Here is a 24282-nt window from a genome sequence, read left to right on the forward strand (position 1 = left end):
TGAAAGACAATGGTATATTTACAGTGTTCGCTTTCTTCTCACTGTGACAGAATGCTTGATGCAAATAACTTAAGTGGGAAAACATTCTTTCACTTAGCATTCTAGAGGTGTCAGCAAACATGGAGGGAGGCATGCTGAAGTAGCTCATGTTATGGTGGGAAGGAAGCAGAGGGGAGCCATAGTTGCAAGGAGACAGGCAAAGACAGAGCTCTCCAAGTCCTGCTGCTGGTGACCTCTGTTCTCAATTCAGGTCCTGGCTTCCAAAGTACCACCTCCTCCCAACAACTACTCAGGGTTTATTCTGTCAATGAATTAAACCATTTATCAGGCCAGAGACCTCATGATCTTACTGTTTCTGGAAACAGCCTCCCAGATATAACCAGAGGTGTGCTTTGCTAACTCCAGACCCTTTTCATTCTAACCAAGTTGACTGTCAAGATTAGTAATCACACTACCCAATGCAGTTTCATGTGCTTTTTATCTAATTTTATTTGTTATTTGCTTAAATATCTCCATATTTCTCATCTAGGTATCTAAAATTTGTTCTGTCAAGATAATTAAAATGGCAGGTCTTGAATACCTTAAGTATTGGTAGCAACTACTCCGATGTCCCATGCGGTGTTAAAGTCATCATGGACAGCATGATGACAAATGGCCATGGTGATGCTCCATTATGATGGAATCATGGTACATGCTCTTTTCATCATACCTTGTTCCTGCTGTAGTCTTTCTAAAACACAAGGTACCAAAATCGTTACGTTATTTAATAATATTTGAAAGAATCAACGTATCTCTTTGTTTCTTTTTCCTTCACTTTTTAGTTTGCTATATTGTGTTGAAAGGGAGAGTTTACTTCCTTATAGTCCTTCAGAAGACCTAATCTTACTCTTGCCTCAGCACCTTTGTGGTTGCTGATGCTGTGTCTGGCTCTGATCTAGGATTGTGTTCAGATACGCCTGAATCCAGTGTTAATCACAGTTTGGAAGGATGCAGTCCTGACTGTTGAAATTTTGAAAATTCAAATCCCTAAAACCACAATTTCTGTTAGGAAAAGGGCTGTATAAGAGGGATGGAGAGCTAAATTCTGAGAATGGAATTAGTGAATTTTTGGTTATTCAAAGGATATTTGCTGCGTTACTTCTTTTGCTGTGATAAAACACTGGCAAAAAACAAATTGGGAAGGAAATTTATTTTAGCTTACAGTTCTACAACACAGTCCATAACTGAGGGAAGTCAGAGTAAGAACTCAAACACAGTCCAGGAACCTAGAGACAAGAGCTGATGCAGAGGCTCTGGAGGAATGAATGCTGCTCACTGGCTTGCTCAGCCCACTTTCTTGTAGCATCCAGGAACACCAGCCCAGGGGTGGCACTACCCACAGTGAGCTCTGAGTACTCAGTGGCTTTTCTAGCCCAGAGTCAAAATGCCACCACGATCTCCACAATTCGTCTGTTTTGTCATAGCCATCCCCTTTTCCTAGTGCCATTTTCTGTTTTATCCAGGGTTTCTACTGCGGTGTTAAAACTTGATGACCAAAAGAAACTTAGGGTGGAAAAGGCTTATTTTGTCCAACAGCTTGTATCCCATCATCTAGGAAGATCAAGACAATGACTCAAGACAGGAACCAGGAGGTAGGAGTTGAGGCAGAGGCCATGGAGGAGTGCTGCTTACAGGGTCGCTTTAATGGCTTGCTCAACCTGCTTTCTTAAACTATCTAGGACCACCCACCCAGGAGTGGCACCACCTCCTTTGATTTGAGCTTACCCACAACCAATCATTAATCAAGGAAATGCTCCAGCAGGCCTGCCCCCTGGCCAGTCCGGCAGGGAATTTTTCTCAATTGATGTTCTCTCTTCCCAAATGACCCTAGCCTGTGTCAGGTTGACATAAAAACTAGCCAACACAGTTGCTCAGTTAATTAATCATGTACTAATTTTATCCCTTCGTATATTACCCCACGCTTTCTTCAAAAAGCTCTCTTAATCAGAAAAGGCAAGTCTGGCAGGCTTAGCAGCCTTCTGAATAGAAGCTGCTTGTGGTCATGGAAATTCATCCAGCAGTACAAGGCACATCGAATGGTGAGCTATTCTTGTAGAGGATTTGACCACTGAGGAAGGTGAATGATGATTAACTGCTAAAGGAGGAAGAACTAGTGCACGCTTCACCCTGGTTGGTGGATTATACTTTAAGAACTCAGGGAAATGCAAGTGAAAATGACTCTGAGATACCATTTTACACCTGTCAGAATGTCTAAGATCAGAAACACTGATGACAGCTTATGTTGGAGAGGATGCGGAACGAGAACACTCCTCCACTGCCAGTCAGAGTGCAAACTTGCACAGCCACTCTGAAAATCAGTATGGCGACTTCTCAGAAAATTTGGAATCAATCTACCTCAAGACCCAATGATGCCACTCTTGGGCATATACCCATGGGATGCTCAATCATACCACAAGAACACTTGCTCAACTATGTTCATAGCAGCACTATTCGTAATAGCCAGAACCTGGAAGCAACCTAGATGCCCCTCAACCCAAGAATGAATCAAGAAAATGTATGTGAACACAATGGAGTATTACTCAGGTATAAAAAAACAATGACATCATGAAATTTGCAGGCAAATGAATGGAACTAGAAAATATCATCCTGAGTGAGGTAACCCAGACTCAGAAAGACAAACATGGTATGTACTTACTCATAAGTGGATACTAGATGTAAAGCAAAGGATAATCAGACTGCAACCCATAGCTCCAGAGAAGTTAGGAAACGAGGACCCTAAGAGGGATGTACAGATCTTCTTGGGAAAGGGAAACGGGATCTCCATAAGTAAACTGGGGATGAGGCAGGACAACAGAGAGGAGGGGAAGGGGATGAGAACATGAGGAAATGAGACGGTTGAGCTGGGGGAGGGATGGAGTGGGAGAGCAATGAAAGAGATATCTTGATAGAGGGAGACATTATGGTGTAAGGGAGAAACCTGGTGCTAGGGAAATGCCCAGGAATCCATAAGGATGACCCCAGCTTAGACTGCTAGCAGCAGTGGAGAGGGTGCCTGAACTGGCCTACCCTGCTAATTAGTTTAGTGAATACCCTAACTGTCAATTGGCAGATGCAGAGATCCACAACCAAGCACCAGTCTGAGCTCCAGGAGTCCAGATGAAGAGAGGGAAGAGGGTTTCTATGAGCAAGGGGGGGTCAAGATCATGATGGGGAAATCTACAGAGACAACTGAACCAAGCTCATAGGAACTCACAAACTTTAGAATGAAAGCTGTGGAATCTGCACGGGACAGGACAGGGCCCTCTGCATATGGAAGACAGTTGTGTAGCTGGGTCTGTTTGAGGGGCCACTGGCAGTGGGATCAGAATCCATCTCTGGTGCATGAGCTGGCTTTCTGGATCCCATTACCTATGATGGGACACCTTGCTCACACTTGATGCAGGGGGAGGGGCTAGGTCTTGCCTCAACTGAACATACCAGGCTTTGCTGACTCCCCCATGGGAGAAATTAACCTTTTGGAGGAGGGGATGAGGGATAGATAGGTCGGGGGAGATAGGCAGGGGTGGGAGAAGTGGAAGGAGGGATGAGAGGGGGATCTGTGGTTAGTATATAAAATGAATAAAATTTTTTTAAAGAAAAAAATCAACTGTTACTACTTTTCAAGTTTTTATTTTTATTTTTAAGTCAACTACATGCTCCTGCTGTACTCTAAAATTCTAGAACACATCTACTTATTTCTGTATTAGTAACTGGAGAAAGTGAAGCATTTTATAAATTATTATTTGTAGATTGGTGGACTTTGCAGAATAAAATGGATTCAAAATCAGTCACCAAGTGATCATTTTGTGCAACCAAGGCCTCTAAGAACAAACTGTAGGAAGTAACCAGTGGTGTATGTTTGTTTTTTCCTGTTCAGCCCAGCATGTTTCCAGAAATGTTAGAGGGGTAGGTTGGCTACATGATATGGTACAAGAAAACTTTCATTTAAAAATGGGCCATTTGTTTGCATTGGCATTCCTTCCTGATGATGAAATTCTAGGTATATATGCCCAAAGAAGCCAGCCAACTTACTGCTTGGTTTGAAAATAGTCATGTGAATAGCACTACTTGAAGACACAGTGGTGTTACTGTCCACCATTAGTCATGTTTCTGCTGGGTTTGTGGTTTGGATGTGTGTGCATACCGAATGGATTCCTAGTGTCCACCACAGCAGGGAAACATTGTTTAGTAGATGCAAAAATGGAGTAGGGGATATTCATCTTGGAACACAATGAATTATAGAAAAAATGCAAAAAGAGCAAAGCCATACAGAAGAAGAATGTGAATGTGTTCTCGGGGAGTCATGCCCTGAGAGAGAGAGCAGATAATTACAGTAATGCAAGTTCTCAAAATACAGTTAATGTTTGCATATGTGTGGTCACTCTAACAGTCGGAATAGTTATCATTGCCCACAATCTACTTTTCTAATAATCCTTTTTATATCTTGAAGTTTCTTACTAGTCTTTTCATTTCACAATTTTAATTGTTATTATATTTTACAATTCACTCTTCAATGTATCTCATTTTCACCCAATTTCCACTACAGGAGGTATAAATTGTGTAAAATCTTTTAGAAGGCTAATTCATTTATGCATTTTTTTTTAAAATCAGACTCTGTAAAAACGTGTTATAACATTGATATTTTGGCCGGGTGGTGGTGGCACACGCCTTTAATCCCAGCACTCGGGAGGCAGAGCCAGGCGGATCTCTGTGAGTTCGAGGCCAGCCTGGGCTACCAAGTGAGTTCCAGGAAAGGTGCAAAGCTACACAGAGAAACCCTGTCTTGAAAAACCAAAAAAAAAAAAAAAAAAAAAAAAACCAAAAAAACCCAAAAACAAACATTGATATTTTGAACGTGAACCTGTGCGTGTACACAGAACTCCAAAACCATTTCAGTTGTAACATGAATTCTAACTGGTTTTAATAATAAAAACCCAGAGTCAGATATGGGGTGAAAGCTGAAAGATCAGAGAAGCGGAGCAGTCAGTCACTAGAAAGACTTATCTCTAGGAATCCTCAGACTGGAAGGGGGGACCCACCTGTCTCTGTCCATCTTATATTCCTCCCTCCGCCCAGCCATATCACTTCCTGTTTCCTCCTCCCAAATACTGGGATCAAAGGCATGAGATCCCAAGTGCTGGGATTAAAGGTGTGTGTAGCTCGAGTTTTCCTGCCTGGCCCACAGTCAGGACAAATCTCTCTCACCTGCCAGTCCCACAGCCGCTCAGACCCGACCAAGTAAACACAGAGACTTATATTGGTTACAAACTGTATGGCCATGGCAGGCTTCTTGCTAACTGTTCTTACAGCTTAAATTAACCCATTTCTATAAATCTATACCTTGCCACATAGCTCATGGCTTACCAGCATCTTCACATGCTGTTTCTCATCATGGCGGCTGGCAGTGTCTCTGACTCAGCCTTCCACTTCCCAGCTTTATTCTCCTCCTTGTCCCACCTACACTTCCTGTCTAGCCAATGGCCAATCAGTGTTTTATTTATTGACTAATTAGCAACACATTTGCCATACAGAACATTCCACAGCACTTCCCCCTTTTTTTTTCAAAAAGGAAGGTTTTAACCTTAACAAAGTAAAATTACATATAATTTGGGAATTTGGGCGTAGCTTTTCTTACTACTTCCTGCTGGAGGGGGGCACTGTATCTTGTGGGGAAACAAAGAAAATTTTAGAATTATGGAATAGTCCATGAGGCTGTATCGTCTGAGACAGATGCCTTCAAACCATTCTGGATGTTGGATCATCTGGGCCATGGTGTCATCGGAGACCTTTTAGGGGGTCTTGGCTGGTCAAACCTGATGTATCTTAATCTGGAACAAATCCATAGCCTTTGGCTTTCTGTGGGAACAAAAGCAGAGTCTCCTTTCCAAAGCAACATATCCTTATATCCAGATTTTGAAGTCAAGGTACCTTTAAAATATACATTTTGACATAACTGAACAGCTTTTACAATCAAATGTTTTTCTGAAGTTAAAAGTCTCAAAGACAGCACAATCCAGATTCTCTGTGTAATATTTATCTTTACGTGGCTTATTTTTATATTAATTTTACTGTCTCTTTAAAGACTTTATTTTTTTAAACTATGTATTTGTTTATATAACTATATATCACCTTTTTTGTCTCTTTCAAGCCTACGTATATTTCACACACATTTTAAACTATTACATCTGAATCTGTCTTATTGTGAATCTATTGCTTTAAGCTGCAGCAGCTGTGGCTGCTGGCTCCGCCCACCTCAGCTTCCCAACATGGCGGTGGTACGCCTTCTGCCAGCTCTGGGAGCTATCCTGGGTCTATGCCTTTATCCAAGCAGCGTGTAGCCCAGAAACCTCTTTTTTTGGTTTTGTACTAGCAAAGGCTAAATCCACCATACAGCTTAATGTGCCACTTGCAGAGGCCTCATTCCTGCCATACGGCAGGTTGAGCATACACACCAGGAACCCGCCACTAGCTCAAACTGGCAGCTGCCGCTCATTTGAGAGAGACAATTATGAAGCTATTTTTAGCTCCATTTTAGAATCTTTTTTCTCAGTTTTTAGGTGGAAACTCTTGCCACCACGTTGGACGCCATTTGTTGCTTGACTTATTTTTTATATTACCTTGAGCCTATTGCTTTAAACTGCAGCCTTCTAAGCCTGAAATGGCGCTGGCGCTGTGGCTGTTGGCCTGTAGCCAATTTGAATGCACCAACAATGCTGAGAAACATTAGGTGACTGTCCAGGCTGCCAGCTGTCTCAGTCTACTTGCTTGCATCCATCTACCATTTCTCAGGTACCATTATATTCCTTCTCAGGTCTTTGATGGGATTGAAGACTAGCAGTTATAGTTACAACTTAGTAGATAGAACATATTAAGTATTAGATTCAGGTTCTTTAGGATAGGACACCTTTTGGAATGATCTTTGTAACATGCCATTTACCTATGCTCTATACTTCTCTGGATTTTAGTATGTGTTTCTTGCTTGATATTGTTTGCATTGGTTGTAGTTCCATCTTATCTAGGTCATTATCCCTCATTATTCTTGGACAATATTTGATAACCATTCCTTTGTATATAGTCTTGTATTAGGTTAGAACTTTCTTATTTAGACAAAAAGGGGGAGATGTAGTGGGTAGCCATTCCAGCTTTGTTCTGGAAGTTCCAACCCCCATTGAGACTTCGGCAACTGTCACGCCTACAAGGCGGGGCCAAGGGAGGCGCCTGGGGACCCGAGATCTGGATCCACGGGTGCGCGGGCGGTGCCGGGAGCCTGGATAGTGGAGGTGGACCAAGCAGAGCTCCAGAGAACACCACTGGACTGTGATACACCTTCCCCAGACCCCGCGACCTACCTATCCCTTAATTTGTAAGTTATGCCATTAAATAAATCTCCTTTTAACTACGTGGAGTGACCTTAATAATTTCACCAATAGGTGTGTGCCACCATGGCCTGGCCTCTGCTTAACTAATGGCTAGCTCTGCACTCTGATCTCCAGGCAAGCCTTATTTGTTAGAGCATAAACAAAATATTAACACACCCAGTAAATGAAAGGATGTCCTTTTGTAGGTCTGCATCAGTGATTGTAACATTTCTTGAGGTCTCAGCTCTGTAGTTGATCATATGATGTGTTGGTGACTCAATTTGTCTTTTACAGATGTTTTTAAAAACCATAAGGGGTTAAAGTTTGTAATTCAGATGACTTCAATTGTAAAGCTCAGCTCATCTGACTCCTCAGAGTGAGACACATCAGTGCCTTTTGTACTGACCTGTTTCCTGATTAATATGCTTTGTCTGTTCATAATGAATACTCACAACTGCCATTATTATATCTAAAATTTTATATTATATAATATATAATATTGCCTACTTTGTTGAATAAATTGGCCTCTGAAGTGTTATATATTTTATGTTTCATAAATAAGTCTCCTTTTAAAAATGTAAACAAGTGAGTCAGATGCCTTTTAAATATACTTAAGATCTTTTTTTCACAGAACATTTTTTTGAGATTTTTGATTTTGATCCTTCGATAACTTAGATGAATTCTTTTGATCTTTCATCATTTCAACATTTGGGTTTGCATCTTTGTGATTATGGCCCAAATCCCACTATTTCAGTGAAACCTTCCTCTATGACAGTTTTTGTATAGTTACACTACTCTACACACACGGGGATTTCCCTATCTTTGAGACTCTGCCCTTATAGTCCTAGATACATACTACTATTTGTCAGAGTGTGTGGGATACACACATGCCTGTGCATGGGCGCACACACACAAAACTAGTTATCCATATTTTGTGTCTATCCACTTAGCTATTACATTGGGAATAGAAATGTTTTGTTTTATCAGTGCTTTATTTCTCATCATTAAATAGACCCTGATACATAGTATTTAAGAAAAAGTTACTACAAAATGAGTAAGTGAACAGTTTACCTGTTCCCTTAATCAAAATCTTGATGTTTACAGAATAAATAATTGTGCATTTAAATTTCAGGAGCAGAAAACAGTTCTTCCTTCAAGGCAGGTAGTACATGAAGCCATAGAAGACTTTCTCTGTAATTTCCTGATCAGAATGGAAATGACCAGAACGCTGAACTGCTTTCAGGCTGAATGGTAAATCATTATATGGCTGGGTAGTTCTCTAGTAATATTAGCACATTTACTTGTGTAAATTGAACTTTCTTAAAGGACTTTGCAATAATAAGTACTCTGGTTTCTTTTGCTGTTGTTGTGATAAAATACAAAGGCAACTAAAGGAAGAAAAGGTGTATTTGGGGGTCACTTCATGTTATGTCATGGTTTTTACAGTTGTTATGGTGGGGACCCCGAGGCAGCTGTTCACTCTGAATCTGCAGTCAGGAAACAGAGGCCAGTGAATGCATGCTTGTGCTCAGCTCATTGTCTCCATTGTATACAGTCCAGGGTCCCATGCCCAGGTAATGGTCCTGTCCATCATTAAGAGGGATCTTTCCATCTCTAACAAAATCAAAACAATCCCACAAAAGATGTTTAGAGGCCCACCTTCCCGGTGTCTGTAGGTTCTGTCAATTTACAGTTAACACTATCAGTGTGAACTTACATGTATGGGATAAACCATTCCAGTCTCTATGTTGAAACTATAATACAGACAAAGTGTCAGGGGACTCCTTCCCAACAAAACTTTAGTCAACAGCCTTTTCAGTATTCAAATTTAGCTTCTTTTCAAATGATCAAGGGGATGAAATGTCCTCTGGAGTCATATAGCAAAATGTTATTTTTTGAAATATTTTCCTCTTAGTTTTTTATACTTGATATGGTATCATTTTGTGTATTTAGATACCCCCTAACACTACTACTTTTTATTTATAGTGAAAATGATTTTTCTCTATTTATACAGCTGATAGATTTTTCTAAAAATATTTTTGATTTAGATCTAAATTGAATTGTCCTTTCACATATTACCCTAATATGATTTTCTTGTTAAAAATAAAAATTGTAATGTCTTATTGATTGTGAAAACCAGCAGACATGCTACCTTTATTCTTTCGATATAACAATAATGGTCTTTGGATTCCTAATATTTTTTTAAAAATAGGAAATGACAGATATGAAGTAAATGTTGTTTTTACCAGATGTTGCTTATTATAGAAAGTGGACTTCTATTAAAAATGTTTATAGAGTTTTGTGACTGAATTCTAATTCTAATTCATCTGATATATAAGATTTACTTTTTGTTTTCTTGGTCCACTGATATTATACACCTAGAAGTAATCAGTTTCATTTTTTAATTTTTGATATTTTTGAGAATATTGTTAGTATTGTATTGACACTCCTCTTCTACTCCCAACTTCCTCATTTCACCACAATTTCTTTTCAAATTTCATTATTTTGACTGTATATATAATATAATAAATTTTATGAGGAGAAATGAGATCTGTTGTTAATAGCAGACCAGAAGATGGAACATTGGGAAATAGGAGGAGAATGCTATTTTTAAACCAGGAAACTTGTGTGCATGGTTTAAAAATAAATTTTCTAAAGAAATAATTGCAAGTAAATTAGAAATACAGGGAGGTCATTAATTTGTTTCTAATTAGATTAAAACTTAGTATTATTTAATTATTTTTATGTCTCACAAGAACATGTTAGACTATTCCAAAGTGTGAAATGACTCTCTTAAGCAAATGATCCAACTATTATATATGTATTATTTTAAACTCTTTTTTTGTTATTACTATGTGTGTATGTGTGCATGCATTAGTTTGTGCACATGTGCCTGCCATAGCACCCATGTAGAGAGGTCAGTTGGAGTCACTTTTCCCCTAACTACATGTAGGTTCTGGGGCTTGAACTCAGATAGCCAGGTGTGTGGTAGGCAGATTTACCCAGTGAACCAACCTGCCATGCCTCAAATATATTCTTAACAAGTAGGTGATTATAAACATACTGTCTAAGTTAGCAGTCTGATTAATGAAATAAAATTTCAGAAAGCTATGGTAGTATTAAGACATAAGGAGTTCCCAAGAAACATACCCATTTAGCATTATATTATAACCAAAAGATAAAACTTATGAATGTGTGTTTATTAACTTAGTAATATTTTGGTTCAACTAATTTTGTCCCAATCTCTAGTTGCTGGTTTTTTTTTCATTTTTCTGTATTAAGAAATTTTCTACTCACTCCACATACCACCCACAGATCCCACCTGCTCCCTCCTCCCAACCCCAGCCCTCTCTCCCAAGCCACCCCGCATCCCCACATCCCCCAAATCAAGGTCTCCCATGGGGAGTCAGTACTTGTTGTTTTGTAGTTATTTCCATACTGGATAATTATTTTCCACATAACATATTTTGAATTTGATCAGCAACTGTCACCTATGATGCATATAGTAGGAATATAATTTGAGAATAGTGGATGCATTAGTTTTAATTAATGTGTGAAATATAACTTGCTATGTAGCTCATTCTGGCCTCTTACATATGGCTCTTTTGTGTTAGCCTCCCAAGTATTCATGATTCAGTCAATCATGTTGACTGAATGTACTTTTAATGCAGAAAAACAAACCCCAAAGAATATGGAATTACTGTAAATTCATGTTCTCTAAGAAAAGTAACCAACAATACTGGCCTGTTGGTAGGTTGTGCTAAAAAAATACCAACAAAAATCTGGGCAGCAATATTTGACTTACGTTCTCCGAATCCTCAAACAATAAATGCAATACATCTTTTAAACCCAGTGTCAGAAATGTGTGGCCTGGGAGCCACATCTGGCCTACTTCTTGTTTGTAAATAAAAATTTACTGGAATAAAGCCATGATTTCTTGTAGGTATTGGAAATAACTGTATTCATGTTATGAAAGCAAAATTAATTAGTCACAATGGAGTCTCTGTGAACCGCAAATCAGAAAGCAGTTTTTATGAGTTCTAAATTATCAGTATTTCCAACAACAGTCCTCAAGTTATTTTCTGTGATATATCTACATATACTGTATATTTTATATAATTATATATGTGTGTTGTTATATATGTATGTCAATGTGGTAGAAATCTGTTTGTGGAGCACTAACATGCTTCCACTGTAGGTTTGTTCAATGCTATTTTATTTCTCTTTTAGAAGTATTCATGTATAAAGTTAATTGATGCTGTAGAGCAAAAATAAAGAGGTTAAGATGAGAAAATGGCAGCATAACTTTGAAATGCTTTCATCTCCGTCTCTGTGAACATGTCCAGTCGCTCACACTGAGGCTGTCTCATGGACTCAGCCATCTGTGTTGTCCTCACCAGCCTCTAACTTGAAGCACAGTGTTATCAGTCTGCCCTTGCTTCCGACTTCCTGTTCAGTCCTGGCTACACTTCAGTTTGCCTCTGTGACTGTCGTTGCCCTGAAGATGGGGTTGTGCTAATAAGACGTGAAATTATTTATAGTATTTAATCACTAACTTAATTTGTCCCCAATTAAAGAGATTATTAATTAGTGTGTATCTTTTTAATTTATGGGAAAAAATAAATACTGCAGCTTTTGGCCAAAAAAATTTGGTGTACTATAATGACTTAGTTATGGACAATAGTTACAACTTATTTCAACTGACTAGCTTTAATTTTTTTTCATTTTTCTATATTAAGAAATTTTCTACTTACTCTACATACCACCCACAGATTCCATCTCCTCCCTCCTCCCACCCCTAGTCCTCCCTCCCAAGCCACCCCACATCCCCACATCCCCCAAATCAAGGTCTCCCATGGGGACTGACTAGGTTTATTTAAAGCCAAAGCTCAGAATTAAGATTAACTTTGAGACAATCCCTCACATTACTCAGTGTGTGTAGGAAGTGTATGTATAGTGTGACTATGTACAACTCTCAGTGAATCCCATGTAGCTAGTTATTCCTTCACCATTTAAACCTACTGATGTTTCTTTAATTGGTGAGGAACTGGTGTCTGGTTATGTGTAAGCCTCATCTCCCTATCACCATTAAGTTAAACCCAGGATTGTCAGGACTCTTACTATGTCATAATTCTTGCAATTTTCAGTATGCCAATTTTGATCAATTAAATATATGTAGATAGATTTATGTACTAAGATATGCAGAAGTCAGCCTTCTAGGGGAATATTTAGATTTAAAAAATTAGTACAAAAAATAAATATGCTAGTTAAATGTAAATGGCATGAAATAGTTAAAATGGTGATGGCTTAGAGTAATTGCTTTAGAATTTAGTTTGTATCATTTTTATTAGCTGTCTGTTCCTATGCAGCATTCACTCATTTCTCCCAACAACTGTATGTGGCAGGTAGCCACTAACATATCTTCATTTCATGGATGAGGGAATGGGCTTAGAGAGAATGGGAAATCTGCCTCAGTAAATGTCACCAAGTCCCAACCAGTAAGTGGCAAAGTCAGTGAGGCCAGACTGATCTTAAACCCCACTCTCTTATCTTCAATTCTTGGCCAGAGACTGGACGAGCTTTCCCATGTGTCTTGATTTAAAGTTCTGATTTGTGTCTTTTTTCCATTTTGCAATTACAAGGTCAGTCCTAAGTTCAACCTGGCAGAGGTTGTGTCTTCCTCCGCCACTGCCTTTTCATTCTCCTGAGAAAACAGGAGTTCCACACCTCCCACTCTCCTCTTTCCCTCCTGCTGGTTCTTCCTCAGGCCTCCTTTCCTAATCCCTCTTCCAGCCAGAATCCAGCTCTTCTGCCTCCTCAAGGTCACTGCATTTGTGTTTGTCATTTTGTATCGTGTTTTTTTTTCCCCCTCTGTTTTGGAACATTACCACAAGCACACAGGTGTGCAGTAATATCTGACATAGTACTTACATGGGGAAAGCTCCCTGGCTGTGGCTCTGCTTCCCGTTGAAGTTCACCTTGATTTCCTAGTCTCTCCCTTATTGGCACACTTTCCTGACAAAGTTTGGTGTACCTTTTTTAATTACTACTCACATCTACCCTAGTTTATCCACCACGGCTTTCATCTTTTCCACTACTGAAACTTTTTAGCAGTGACTTTCACATTGCCATTTCCAGTGATTGTTCCGAACTTTATCAGCATTCATTTCTTCCAGTAGCATTCATTTCTTCCAGTAGCATTCATTTCTTCCTTCTTGGGGCTTCTTTTTCACTTGACTCCTTGGTCACCACTCTCCGTTTCTATGACTGCTCTGGCCTTAAGATGCTTTTGGTCCTGTTTGCCTCCTCCGCCTCATCCCAACCTTGGAGCAGTGGAGGATGTTATGATTCAGTCCCAGGCATCATTTGTTGATGTCACCTCACTACCTGAACTAGTCTGTTCTAGTGTCACGACTGTAAAACATCATTTATACACTGATGAAACGCAGTTTAAGTTGCCTGCCTTGACTTCCCCTGAACTATGGATATCCGCCATCTGTCTTCACATGAATGTCTGTTAGGCATGCTGCATTTGATCTGGATGGACACAAACCCTTGGTTCTGTCCACAAGCCAGTTCCTACTGTCTTTGTTCCCACTATATAAATGGCTGTTACTGAGCCCCAAACCCTGATGCCATCATTGACTGCCTCTGCTAATACCAGACAGATGATTCCCTAGCGAATCCTGTCAGTGCTACCTTTACAGCAGGCGGCTCCCTTTACAGAAGGTTCCCTCTTCTAACCTCTGCTGTGTTTCACTTTGTTCAGCTTACCATTCTCTCTCTCCCAGGTTGCATCATGTGTTTTTGTAGAATCTGTTTCTTGGAATAGATTCACCCATTTGAAACATAAATCTGCTCACTGTTTCCCCCCCACCACTCAAACATTCCCATGGCCCTATTCTGATCTGGAGTAACGTAATTTTTTTATTTGGCTCCTTGTTTTGGTTCTGACATTTCTCAACATCCCCTTTGCTCACTTTGCGGGCTTCAGCTCTGACTATTCTGCAAACACTGGCCTTTGGCTCTTTCTTGTCCATGCTGAACATGTCTGTGTCTCTGGGCCTTTGCATTACTTTTTGTCAGCCTCAGGAGTTCCTCTTCTGTGGGCCTGCATGGCATCATCCCTCCTGTCCTTCAAGTCTCTGTTGGAGTCTGTCACTCACGCTTGTCCTTTGTGGCTTCTCTGTACAAAACAGTACAGACAGCTGCCTGCCCACCTCCTTCATTCTCGCTACTTCCCAGAACTTATCACCATCTCTGCTAGACTAGAGTTCCTGGAGTATAAGGACTGAGACAGTTCTGGCATCTTTTCTGGTAACTAGATGTGAGGAACATAGATGACCCATTGTATTTTAAAAGGCCATATTAACTGATATTTTATCTTAAAAATATAAATTATATTTAAATTAAATTAAAATTATATAATTTTAAAATTATATATAAATTAAATTAAAATTTTGGTTTAACTTAGAAATAGAACATAGCAACTAATTTCCATCAAATTCCCTAAGGCTGACATTGAATTACACATAGTCTTTTACTGAGATAACCCTGCTGTTTGATTTGTCCTAGGTACGAGTTAATACAGAAGAGAGGGACTGATTTTCGAGGACTTGGGAATGTTCCAGATGTTTACAGCCAGGTGATGCATTTAGAGAGTGAGAACAAAAACCTGAAGAAAGATTTGAAACACTTCAAACAGGCAGCTGAGTATGTTGTTCATATTACGTTTTTTCTTCTTTGTTTTTTTTGGCTAAGTAAAAACTAAAGATGGATTAAGCTGATTCATGTAATGTACTGTTTGAGAAATTCAATTCTGAGTCACTGAATTATGTTTAAGTTCTGGTTATAAGGATGTGAAAAGCTTCCCAAGTGAGGTAACTGAGCAGGTAACTGGAACTCCTTTCAAGCACAACTCACCAATGGAGTGGAATGCTAGGCATATGTAGCAGATGCTGAATTTGTTACAAAGCAATCATTTTCTTATGTGTGTGATAATGTTTTGTGGTTTGTGAAATTTTCTCTTGTGCAGATAAGCCAATTTCAGAAATAATAATGAAATTAATAGAAAGAGTGGAAGGATGGGACTAATGTGTTCTTCGTAGGAGAATTTCATTATTTTAAATTTCCTCCCAAGGAGTAGTGTTAGCTAAGGACGTTAGGTGTTAACCAGTGTATTGCTCTGGTGGGACAGGCAATGCACACATAGGGCTGGGAGGCACATGGGATCGCTAAGGACCATCTGATTAAGTTTTCTGTAAACTTAAAGGTTTCTTTCAAGATAGCTTATTAAAATAGAAGCATAAGCATCCATAGCCTCATTCTTTTCCCATTGCCAACCACCTATAGTGATTTTTGTTCCCAGTGTATATGCATAATTTTTAAATAAACTTCAGTGATGCTAATGTCATATTTACTAACTTACTTTTCAGTCCAAATAAGTAGTAATCTTTTTACTTTATTAGTTTACTTATATTTTTATTAACACAGATTTTTATTCTCAAAACTTAAAAACAATCGCAGAAGGGACACCCTTGCTTTGTAATGTCTAGGTCCAGATGAGAATCTTAACAGCTAAAAGTCTTCAACTAGAAGGGGCCTTCAACTAGAAGGCACAGAAAACTCTGTGCTTTTTTGTCTCTCTAAAATTAATGGAAGAAATAATTTTTAGTGAAACACCAACATGTTTCTGACAAAGAACTATGTGTACATATTGACTTAGGAAGAATCTACTCATGTCAGTGTCATGTGGAAATGTAAATCTTTAGCTCTAGAAGAGAATTCATGCTTTATTCACCCATTATTATTAAACATATTTAAGGAGAATCTTTTTCTGTTAAGCACATTAACACAACAATTAGAGTAACAGGACCACCTTGTGGGAGCATACTATTTTAATATATACTAAAAATTACTATAAATAAACATGACTTTGTACGGCCAAGGGAAAGAACTATTTAATATAGCCTTTCCTTTAAAAAGGCAGCAGTAAATTAAATAGTTTACACGTTCCTTTACTCATATTCTGTGCACGTGTAGGCTTACTTGGCTGGTTATGCATATCTCATCTTTTCTAAGTAGAATTTTATGTTTTACAAAGAGCTGTGTGATTATCCATGAGAATACCCGACTAGAACCACTGTTTTATCTGCTTTGTTCCATTCAGAAGGGCCTTACCCTCTGCAGCTCTGCTGGCTGTGACTCTTATTAGACAGTTTGGCCAAGGGGAATCGGATGTAGAACATCCCTCATAGTGCCGCCTGGAACCGTTTCATCCCTCATCTCCTCTGAGTTACTGCTTTCATTTGCTAATTTGCTTTTGAGTAGACACAGGCCTTTTAGGTAATGTGTTTGACTCCAGTAGTACTAAGTAATCATTGTTGATTACAGAGTATTTATTGAATAGTATATTAAAACCTGTAATTGAAATTATGTAAGCTTTTACTCATGCAAATTGTTATTGTAATGTTAAAAGAAGCCCATAATTAAAACAGGCATTACTCAAGTGAAGTGTTTCTTTGTATTTGTTGAACTGTCAAAATATAGTTTTACCCTTAATAGTTTCTGGTTATTGCTTGCCTCTGTGATTCAGTAGCATTTACAGGCTAGCAAAAAGTATAGCAGTCTGCACACTGTTTACTTGCTTTACTCTCCCTTTGAAGCAAATTTGAAGGTCCTGTTGGTCCTTAGAAGATGTTTGGTGCTCACTGAATGAATCTTCAACCCAATGTGGTTCTGCAGCACTCTTTGCTGAAGTAGTCACTGTAGCCTGTTTCTACTAAAATAGTGTCATAAAATGAATGATGTTTTGTAAAATAGTCCCCAGCAATAGCATTCATATATGTTGGTTTCAAACTTTAATCTTTGGAACCTAGATTTTCTATAATACTTACGAGGATATTTGTGTTAAACATGAGATTCTCTTTGTGGACTTTGATGGAATGCTTACCTTTTTAGGATTAGGCTGTTTTCTTAAGGCTGGGTAATCATAGATATAAACTAATACTTAGTAGGTAAAGAGAGTCAGCTTATAGATATGTCATATGACATTCTTGACCATATAATTGACGTTTAATGATGTATTTATTAAAATTAAGGGCTAGGTGTGGCCATGTGTGTGCCCATAACCCAGTGCAGTAGTGCTGCTAGGGGACAGGGAAATTGCTGGGTCATCAAGACTGCCAGTCTAGCTATGGGTTCCCATAACACAAGTAAAGAACAGATCTAGGAGACTAAGGTGTAGAGAGAGAGGGACATTTATTGTCCTCCTCTGGTACCTGTGTGCCCACAAAGGCATGTGCACCTCACTGTGCCCATGGAACACACATAAAAGGGCACACTGTGGAAGATGAACATTGATGATGTGGGTCTTCATTAGCGACATCAATGGATTTAGAATGTCCATGAAACTCACCTTTGTATGACTAAGAGTGTTTCAAGAAAGATCAAACTGAGCCCAAAAGACCATCATTTAATGTGGGTAGCACCATCCCAGGGGCTGGGAGCATTTATCTCTTACCACTTCCTGCCTGTGTACACAATGTGATGAGCGACGTCACATTCCTGCCTTTATTCCTTTTCTGCCCTGACTACAGTACTCTACTCACAGGTGTTTTGTCACAGACATCACAAAAGTCACCAGTGTAGAACACTGGTACTGAGAAGTGGGGCCATTGCTATAATAAACCTGACCATGTGCTGGAAATGGTTTGTAAGAGGAACATGGACGTCTTTGGAGCTCTGGCCTAAAGAAGTCCTAGAATATGATAAGCAGAGGTTAATGAACAATTCTATTGGGATTTTGAAAGAAAAGAATGTCAAGAAATACAGATAGTGGAGCAAAGCTCACAAGGTTTAGAAGGGAACTCTTATCAGGAACTCAGTAGAGTCCATTCATTTTACATTTTGGCAAAGAATCTGGTTGTATTATGTCTGAATCATAAGATCTATAGAGACTGAATAAGTAATGGACTGATTTGTTTGAGAAGAAATCTCAAGATAGCGTAGCATTTGGACTGTGTCTTAGTAACTGCTGACTGATCTGATCCGGGACTATTGTGCAAAGAACCCCTGGAACACAATGACACAGTTTAGTGAGGAAAGTGGTGTGAGTTTGCAGTTGAAGGCAAAGGGAGTGGCTCCGCTGTACAACATTTTGATGTGGTGACATGACCCTGTCATATACAGAGTTCATGTTTGGGAACTATGTAATTTAGCTATACTAAAAATCTCAATATTTTAAGGAGGTGAATGGTTTTCTGTTGGGCAGTATTCATGCCTACCCTCTGCCATACGCAGTCCCTGGTGACTACCACAGCATCTGCAATTGTTAGAGGGGTTATCCATATCAAAGATCAGTCTAGTATTTTGCATGGGACAAAAGAAAAGGTGCCCTGAAGGCAAGACTTCATTTTCCATAGTTCCACCTTGTGAAACTACAAATTCATTTGAAAGGAGAGACCCTTAGCTGAGAACACTGCTAAAATGGGGTTCCCTGCTCCAAAATGGCAACCAAAGAAAAGTGTTTCCCCAGGATATTCCTTGAAGGCATACAAAAGCTGCTTGTGGAGAAGGATCCAGGCTACATCCTCACCTGGCATCAGACAGACACACCATCCACATGGTGCTGGTTTTAAGCATGAAATACACAAAAGTAAGGCAGCCATAGAGGCTTTCAGCAAGGTTTCAGAAAGCCCGAGTCTAGGCAGTGTGTGGCAGAGGCATATTTCCTGCAAGGAGGCTCTGAGGGGCCATTATGTGAAGCTGGAAAGGTGAAGCCTAGGTTGCAATGGAGACCCTAGGTTAATGGAGATGTGGAGCTGTTCAGTACCCACCAAGGAAAGCATAGAGTAGATCTGACCCAAACGAGAAGTCACTATGCTGTCGGTGGCACTACTGGAGAGATGGGTCTACAGAAGACCATGGGAGCACAGATAACTTCATTGAGAGTCCCGGATGCCAGATATGGATGGCAAGACTTGGTGTTTTACCTACTGGGTTTTATTCTTGCTTTGGTCTGGCACTTCCTGTCTTCCTATTATTCTCTTTTGGAATGGGAACATTTATGCTGTGCTATTGTTCACTGGAAGTCTGTAATTTGATTTTACATGGGCCTACAGTTCAAAGTTTTCTTGAGTCTCAGAAGAGAGTTTAGAATTTAAATTTTTAAACAGCATTGAGACTGTTATAAATTGTGGGACATTTAGAGACTTACTAATTAATTTTACATTATGTGATAAAAATAAAACTTTAGGGAGCAGAGATAAAATATTATAAGTTAATGTGATGAGCTCAGGTGTTGTGTTGACAAGGGGTGAAGTTGTGGGTTGGCCAGTCTCTTTGCCAACTTGACTGGATTTAGATTCACCATGGAATCATACATCTGTGTACATCTATAAGATTATTTGCAAAAGTGTTTAATGGAGGAGGGATGGTCTTGCCCGAGTTTGGGTAGCAGTCTCCCATGGGATAGGATCTTGGACTGAATCAAAAGGAGAAAAGTGTGTTAAATTTTAATCTCTCTCTGCTTCCTCACTACAGACATGATGTGACCATCTTGCCCTGACTTCCCTGCTGTGATGGGACTATACTTTCAAAATGTGACCCTTTGTTCTTTAAAGTTGCTTTTGTCACTTTAAAAAAATCACAGCAGTGAGAAAAATAATTAACACAAAGGGAAATATTTTTCCAGTCATACAACTGATAAAATGCTAAATACAGTATATTCATATAAACCAACAGTGAGCAAAAACAGTGTCATCAAGTCAAATAAAATAAGAACCTGTCTAAAGATGGTCAGTATTTTACTAGGGATCTCTTGGAAGGAGACAAATAATGGCAACAGGTTTAGGAAAACATGTTCAGTGCCACTAATCATCAAGGAAATGCAAATTGAAAACAAACCAGAAATTACCTAATACTTTTAAAGATGGTCGTTATAAAAAATAAAAATAAAATCAGTGATATCAAGTATTAGCTAGAATGTAGAAATGGAACCTTTGTATACTGTTGGTGAGAATACAAAATGAGGTAATCACACTGGTAGACAATATAGAATAGCCTCATGTGGGCAGAAACACCTACATAAGGCAGATTCAATTCTCCAGAAGAATTGAAATCAGGATCTCAAAGAAAAATTAGCATTTCTATTTTCACATTTGATAAGAGCTAAGATATGGAAATTACCTTAATGTCCATTGACATATTAATGGGTAAAAATGTGATGTATATTGTACAGTGATATATTTTGTACAATTGTACATGACTACACTGATGTTCAGAACCCAGAGTGGTAACCATCATTGTAACTGAAGTTTTCCTACGTCCCAGCTGGCCCATGGTCAGGACAAATCTCTCTCACCTGCCAGTCCTGCAGCCGCTTGGACCCAAGTAAACACACAGAGGCTTATATTAATTAAAACTGCTCGGCCATTAGCTCAGGCCTACCACTGACTAGCTCTTACATTTAACTAACCCATAATTCTTATTTATGTTTAGCCACGTAGCTTGATACCTTTTCTCAGTTCTGCCTTCACATCTTGCTTCCTCTGTGTCTGGCTGGTGACTCCTGACTCAGCCTTCCTCTTTCCAGAATTCTCCTCTCGGCTTATCCCACCTATACTATACTTCCTGCGTGGCTACTGGCCAATCAGTGTTTTATTTATCAACCAAATCAGAGCAACACACTTTCACAGCATACAGAAAGATATCACCAGCTCATCATATTACTGAATACCGTACTCAGCCTTCAAAAGAAGGAAACTCTGCAATGTATGGCAATGCAAATGAACTTTGAGGACATACACTAAGTGAAATGATCCAGTCACACACAAATACTGCATTATACTAATATGAGTATATGGCAGTCAAATTCATCATAGTCAATAGTATTCTACACTTAAAAATTTTAAAAGCTGTATCTTGGGTCTGGGGACTTGGCTCAGTTGGTAAAGTGCTTGCTGTCAAGCATAATGACCTGAGTTTGAATCCAAAATACCCCTAAAAGGCCAGGCACAGCAGTTCATGTCTATAATCCCAGTACCAGGGAAACAGAGTTAGTAGAAATCTGTGTATCACTGACCTGCCACCTAAATGAATCAGCAGGTCCACCCAGTAAGAGACCCTGCCTCAAAAAAGTTGGAGAGTGATTGAAGGCACCAATCAGCATTGACCTCTGCCTATACCACACACACACACACATACACACACACACACACACACACACACACACACACACACACGCATGCATGTGAGCGTGGGTACACACAAGTACACATACACAAATACATATACATATACACACACGCATACGTGCAAAATAGGTTAAAGTGTATGTTGTATTTTTATCACAACAGAGTGAATAGTAGAATGTAAAGAATCATATGGGCCTATCAGATATTTTTAACTCTTACTAACGTTTATCATTCTTATTTCATTTCAGTCTCCAAGTCTACACTATGCCCTTATTATCATCTATGATTTTATGATTCTTTTATGACTTACATAGACAAATTGACAATTATTAGCTTCATATATTTGACAAATGGATGAATTATTAAGTCTAAACACCGGTGTCAGTCCAGAACTTTCACATCTTCCCAGAATTGTCTCTTCTCTTTCATCCTCTTGAGTAACAATCATTGTTCTGACTCTTTCTATTTTGGATTGACTTTCTATATTTAACAGTGTCAGGGTTGATGATGGGATCAGCAAGGAAAAGGTGTTTGCCACACAAAAGTGTACATCGTATTTGATCCTGGGAACACGAAGATAGGAGTGACCGACACTAAGATGTTGTCCTCTGACCCCCACGTGCCCGGCATGCTACACGCACCCTCCCCTCTGTGTATATTATATGCACACACATACATCCAATAGATTAAAAACAAAGGCATATAAATGGAATCACAGAATGTTTTCCTATGTTCTTGTTTGCTATCTCACACTCATCCTAAAGTCTATATAATATACCTATGATTCTGGGTTCATCAGCAATGTCTGCCACATGGTGGTTTATAATGGTTTGTTATGGTTACAATGGTTTGGTCAGCCTTGTTTCACTGTTCTCCTTCCAATGGCTGGTTATCATGACTATAACTGCCACTATATTCATGTATGTGTCCTTTATGGAAATACGTGTACCTTGTTTTTTGTATAAAATCTTAGGAGTGGAATTTCTGGGTTAATTTGGTTGATGTTGTTCAGTACAAGGAACCAGAGTTTACTCTTCAACATTGAATTTAGGTTCCATTAGTTCCCCACACACAGTGTGTGAGGATTCTAGTTATCCCAGTCTCTGACAGTATCGGCAGCCTTCTCTGCTTTTGCCTTTTAGAGACTGGTAGTGGCAGCTTGTGTTTTTCATATGTGATTTCCTAAGAGCAGGTGATAATGAACACAGTATTTTGAGCTTACTGCCCTTTTGGTATTTTGGTGTTGGTATTGCCCTGCTTATATTTTTAAGCCCTTTGCCTAATTTTGATTAGACTGTTTATCTTGTTATTGAACTTTATGAATATTTTTCTATTTGAGATACGTACACTTTCAATATTATGAATATTCCCATCCCCCAGGCTGTGGCTTGACATTTTACTTTATTTACTTTTAAAATATTTATTTTATTTAAAAAAATTTACGTATATATTTGTGTGCCTTTGTTCTTTTCCAAGATATTGGTATTTCTACATTCTTTATCTTTTCACATAAAATTTACAGTTTTATAGTTACCACGGAAAAACCTGGGTGTGACTGAGGCAGACAGTGACTTGAAGGTACGTCTTGTGTGTGGTACATTTCTGTGTGTTCACATAGACACACATCTTCTGGAAGAAATGGTTTGATGCCTGGGTAACTCTGAGTCTTCTCTCTGCACGGCACTCACTAGAGTTTATTTAATAGTAGCTATTTATGAAATATCTTGAAATGAAGACTTTTCACGTTTTATTATCATCTGGGGCTTCAGGGTGGACTTCCTGATCATCATGTCCCAGGATCCATTATTGGGCTTTAGACATAGTTGGTGCTTATATAATCATTCAACTATCATTTAGGTTTATTGTTAGCTGTTAATAATTTTTAGAGTAGTTAGTTGATGGTTTTTTGTCTTTGTAACACTTTTGGGAGTGGGCTTTGTTTCCTTCCCATGATGACAATTTAAGCAACTTTCTGCCAAGCTAAGTCTTGCTCCATTTAGAGGGTTGTTTTCCATTTCTGAATCTTTACACTAAGGAAATATAACACAGACCCGAAAGGGTATATAAAGAGCCCCCAAATATGTGATGAAAAATAATACTTAGAATACAAACTTAAAGACAGAAAAGTACTGTTCTAAAAATAATGAAATACTTTATTACTTTTTCCAGAAAGTATAGGCCTAAAGAAAGTTCAATTTAAATGCAATTAATATGGAGGAGAAAACAGGTGCTTTCTTAAGGGCCCTGATTTTGAGTACAAAATTTATTTCTATAAAAGGTCAAAGAGTGTCCGGCTTTGAGAAGACCCATTTAATTTAATGGCTTTCAGAAACAAACACTGTGAAAATAAAGATAATACAAAGCCCATAAAATTTCATGCTTTAGTGTTTAGGTAATTGCTTGTTAAATTAAGAAGGTATTTTTTTTTTTCTGGATGTGGCTATACCCCTTCCTTTTGCTGTTAAAAATATAATGAAAATTTCCTTCAATCTGGCTGAATTCCATTTGGCTCTTCAACAATTATTCCAATATTAATTTTTATGGGTCAGTGTAATTCATTTATCAGCAACCGAGGATAATGAAATACTTGGTAATTTTATAATTATTGTTATCAGTGAGAAAAATATGCCGGCAAGGATGGCCTGCTTTGGTTGGTCCAAGTAAACAGAAATATTTCTATGTTTTACCTT

At 38.8% G+C, this 24282-nt stretch overlaps 1 protein-coding gene across 12 annotated transcripts in view; it reads left to right on the plus strand.

The window, feature by feature from the left end:
• The window catches only part of Spag16 (sperm associated antigen 16), an 830413-nt gene that overhangs the window by 19515 nt on the left and 786616 nt on the right, over positions 1-24282 (plus strand). For 11 of the 12 annotated variants that reach the window (XR_008220862.1, XR_008220861.1, XR_008220860.1 and 8 more), the window contains exons 4-5: positions 8530-8648; positions 14973-15110. Coding sequence is in view for 9 of the 12 variants with exons in the window: in XM_052749769.1 (XP_052605729.1) it covers positions 8530-8648; positions 14973-15110 (257 nt within the window). In the remaining 3 variants the exon portion in view is untranslated. Of the gene's footprint in view, positions 1-8529; positions 8649-14972; positions 15111-16566; positions 16906-24282 lie in introns of those variants that run through there. The other variant, XM_052749778.1, reaches the window with a different exon arrangement.

This window comes from Peromyscus californicus, unplaced genomic scaffold (genome assembly GCF_007827085.1).
Source record: "Peromyscus californicus insignis strain IS unplaced genomic scaffold, ASM782708v3 Scaffold_21__1_contigs__length_65335640, whole genome shotgun sequence".
Classification (NCBI taxonomy): Eukaryota; Metazoa; Chordata; class Mammalia; order Rodentia; family Cricetidae; genus Peromyscus; species Peromyscus californicus.